At 38.4% G+C, this 3,872-nt stretch overlaps 1 protein-coding gene across 1 annotated transcript in view; it reads left to right on the top strand.

Annotated features, from left to right (window-relative positions):
• Positions 1-3,872, top strand: part of LOC122349940 (formin-binding protein 1-like) — an 11,703-nt gene that overhangs the window by 2,288 nt on the left and 5,543 nt on the right. Inside the window, exons 3-4 of the mRNA XM_043246081.1 lie at positions 2,087-2,143; positions 2,524-2,671. Of these exons, the coding sequence (XP_043102016.1) occupies positions 2,087-2,143; positions 2,524-2,671 (205 nt within the window). The remainder of the gene's footprint in view (positions 1-2,086; positions 2,144-2,523; positions 2,672-3,872) is intronic.

Raw genomic sequence — 3,872 nt, 5'->3', positions numbered from 1 at the left:
CAATAATATTTTTTTAAATGTTATAAAATATTACTAACAGTGCTGGACAACGATTAACTGCAATTTATCACATCCTAAATAAATATAATACAATATATAATATAAATACGCACACATGCATGTATATGTGTAAGAAAAATATGTTATATATTAAATCTATATATAATATAAATTATATCAATATAAATATATACATGTAAATATTTTCACAATATATGCTGCATATATGTGTCTCTATATCTACATAATAAATATACACGCATATATTATTTACACCCAAACTTTTATTTTAAACGTGATTAATGGTGAATAATCGTTGCCCAGCACTAATAACAAAATAATAGAATTTTGAAGTGGTGTGGTTGTATACAATATAATTAATTTTGCTGGAAATTCAATAAAAATGAATGGCTCATGTGACATTTGCTATTTTTGGATAATCTAGTGAATATTTTTTTTGATCCTGACAGATTTTTGTCTAAATATACCTGCATTATAATTCGCAGTAATATTCAATTTTAAATATTCAAAATACTTTTATGAGGTGTTTTATGAGGATTAGGTATTATGTATGGTGTTATGAGGACAAGGTATTATGTCAGTGAGAACAAACATAAAACAGGTCACATGTCCGACGTGTATTGCCATGGATACTGGGTTTCCACGGCTCTGACCCACATTCTATTATCTACCACTGATTCTGTAATATTTCTTGCTGGCTGCATTTTGGGTTTATTAAGCAGTCGTTTCCACTGGAGATGTTGACCCCGAGGACGCCGGATGACTTACCAGCATCATCTCAAAGACATACACAGAGAAACCTCAGCGTTTATAATAAACCCCACAGCTGGAGCTCACAGCAGCGCTGCTCGCAGTGCAACAAACAGGCCCTCTCTGTTAGCATTTTCTGATCGCATAAGAGAAAATCCTCTTTCCCTCAATCCGTGCGTTGTTGTTATTTTTAAGAACTGTGTCAGACCGTATTTCGCTCTCAAGAAAGAGTCTTCAATTCACAGCATCTCCCAGAGGCTTTTTTGTTTTTTTTTTTTCTTTGTTTTGTTCAGATCGCAGCCACGGGTGAAAGATTTATTAAGCGCTAAGCGCATGTTAGCAGATAAACGGCATCGACGTGGATCTGTCTGAGCGAAGAATAATAGTCCTTTAAAAACCGCTGGGTTGGGTTATTCTAATGAGGATTTGTTTATGGCTTTATCAACCTCTTTTCCCGTTTGCCGTTGCGTGTTGACGCATAGGGCGGCCCATTTAGGCCAATCGTAGGGAAACTAGCAGACAATGAAGCGACTGCATCGGTGTGGTCTTGTCAAGAAACTGCAAGATGGTGATCTGCCTAGCAACACGTCAGACTCCTGGGAGGTACCGTTGGGTGTGTGCGGAGAGAGGGAGAGATAGAGTGAAGGAAAGCTGCAGGAAAAAGCATCGAGGGGGCGGCACCATCAGCATGCGCTCTCACCACCGTAATTGATTTTAAGCCATTTATAGGCCCTCTTGAAATTAATCACGGGATTGTTTGTGTATAAAGCAGTGGTTTTCTTGTTTGCACTGTGTCATTTTTTCTTCTTCCTGTACTGATCGACAAAGGTCAGCCTCATGAATCGGACGCCTTGTTCAGTGGGATGATACGATTACTCTGACGGCGACAATATTAGCTTTCGTTGGTGCTGCAGTCTCGTGTTGCACCACAAGCACCATTAGATCTTATTTGTCAGCGATGTGCGCAATTTCACTCATTAAAATGAACGGGAAACAAAGACACCTTTAAAATCAAATGTCTTGGTTTGCTTAGCTTTTTTGGTGGAAGAAATGTTTGCTACATTTATGTTAGAGTAACCGTTTTTTAAATTTCTATGTAAATGAGCAGTTTATGCACCACTGATGACCAAGCATAATTGCAAAAATAACTTAAAAAATGACTTAATACTCACTCTGTCTGCCTTTGGTTAAGCAAAGAGATAAAACTCTCACCATTGGTTCAGCCAGTGTTGAGAAGGTTCATACTAACGCAATTTACATATTGCTCGTTTTGAGTTGCTTTATAGAATAAAGTGTCTCATCTTTCTTATTATAGGAATCTGTCCAAGAAGTATCAGCTCAAGAAGAACTCTAAAGAGGAGGAGGAATTCAAGTGAGTCAGAACTTTGTGGCAGATATAAATCATACACATATGTTTTGATATGATAACAGTTTATGTCATACCGCTGTTTAAAACTTTAGGGTCTGCGAGATTTCCGTGGTTTTTAAAGTCTCTTATGCCTAACAAGGTTTTATTTATTTAATCCAAAATAATTTTTTGTTCATTTAGTTTTGATTTGCAAAGCTGAATTTTCATTGTGTGCAAAATGTAATTTGTCATTATATAAGCCAGTATTCATATTAACATCAGTATCGGCCAGACCACTACTGTTTTTGGTTTTGAATTTATTTTAAGCTTCGTTTTGCCACACCTATAATGTCTCACCTTGCTTTTTTTGTGATGGATCACCTTTTTTACCTTTGTCCTATCAGGTATACCACATGTAGAGCGTTTCTAATGACTTTAAATGAGCTGAACGACTACGCGGGTCAACACGAGGTCATCGCCGAAAACCTGTCCACTCAGATAATCGCAGAGTTGAGCCGCTACACTCAAGAACTGAAGGCTGAACGCAAATCGGTACGAGCACGTCTTTTCCACACTTTCATCATTACGACCATAACCGAAAACCGCCTACTCCCGGTTTTCCAGAGGCCATTTAAAGAGTCGATCTTTTCCAACCAAACGATCAAATCCCTCAATAACGTAAATCGACACGCGCGAAACCACAAAAAATAATTCCTTCTCTGTTCTCCAGCACAGCGCTCACCTCTTACAAATCCAGGGTTAATCGCATAGGAATATGGTATTATTGTGTTTATGATTTCTCCCAGCTCCGTGGAATGAAGCCAGAACCAATGTGGGTCATGTATTCAGGTCAGTGGAGTTTGAGAAGGTCGCCCTCCCCCCCAGCTCTCGGCCTCTCTTGTCTAAAGGTTCTCGCGCGGGTTCAGGAGCCCTCTGTCTGAGGCTGGTGGCTGGAAGTAATATGACAGCGGAGTAAAACGCCACCACGCTCGAGCTGAGGGAGGCTTCGTTCGCCTCCGACCTCCGCTGATGCATTTTGTCTGTCTTTTGTGCTCAAATGTCACACCGAGAGAAAGTGGTCTTTATGTATTTTTCATAAAGAGAGCTATGGTATGCCGTGGGTGGGCAGACACAAGCGATCGCCTGTGCTGGTTTGTCAGTGACGTGTACGTTAATGAGAGCCCCTAAATAAACGATTTGTGTTCCAGCGAGGAATTCTACAGTCAATTAACATTTATTGTACATGAGTACGTCTTTGCTTCCGTAATTGAATTCTTTATGGAATGACGAGGGATTTGGATTCGGCGATAGCTCTGGAATATAATCTTTCTAGCAGCTGCTGTCTGGCTTGATTGTCTCACATTTCGTTTAATCAGCTTAGATTCCAATTAAATGTCTTTTCAGCGTAATATTTTAAAAGGACATGTAACACAAAAATGAGCCAAACTGTGATAGTTGTCATGACTCTGCAAGAACTGAAATAGAATTTCTTAATATGAAATGGAGTGCTTTATTTAAAGATAAAAATGCAGTCTCTCATGGTTTGTGTCGAGTATAAACAACAAGCTGTTTAACAGGAGTGTTCATTTAGTTTTTTAATATGAATAATAACCAGATTAATCTCTTTTACCACCAGGAAATACAGTCTCTGATGGGTTGTTTCCAGTATAAACAGCCAAAAATATAAAATAAATAATTGTACAATATAAATAATACCCAGATTAAACCTTTTTACCACCAAGAAATTCAGTTA

This window comes from Puntigrus tetrazona, chromosome 8, assembly GCF_018831695.1.
Source record: "Puntigrus tetrazona isolate hp1 chromosome 8, ASM1883169v1, whole genome shotgun sequence".
Taxonomy (NCBI): domain Eukaryota; kingdom Metazoa; phylum Chordata; class Actinopteri; order Cypriniformes; family Cyprinidae; genus Puntigrus; species Puntigrus tetrazona.
This window is presented reverse-complemented; position numbering and strand designations above follow the sequence as displayed.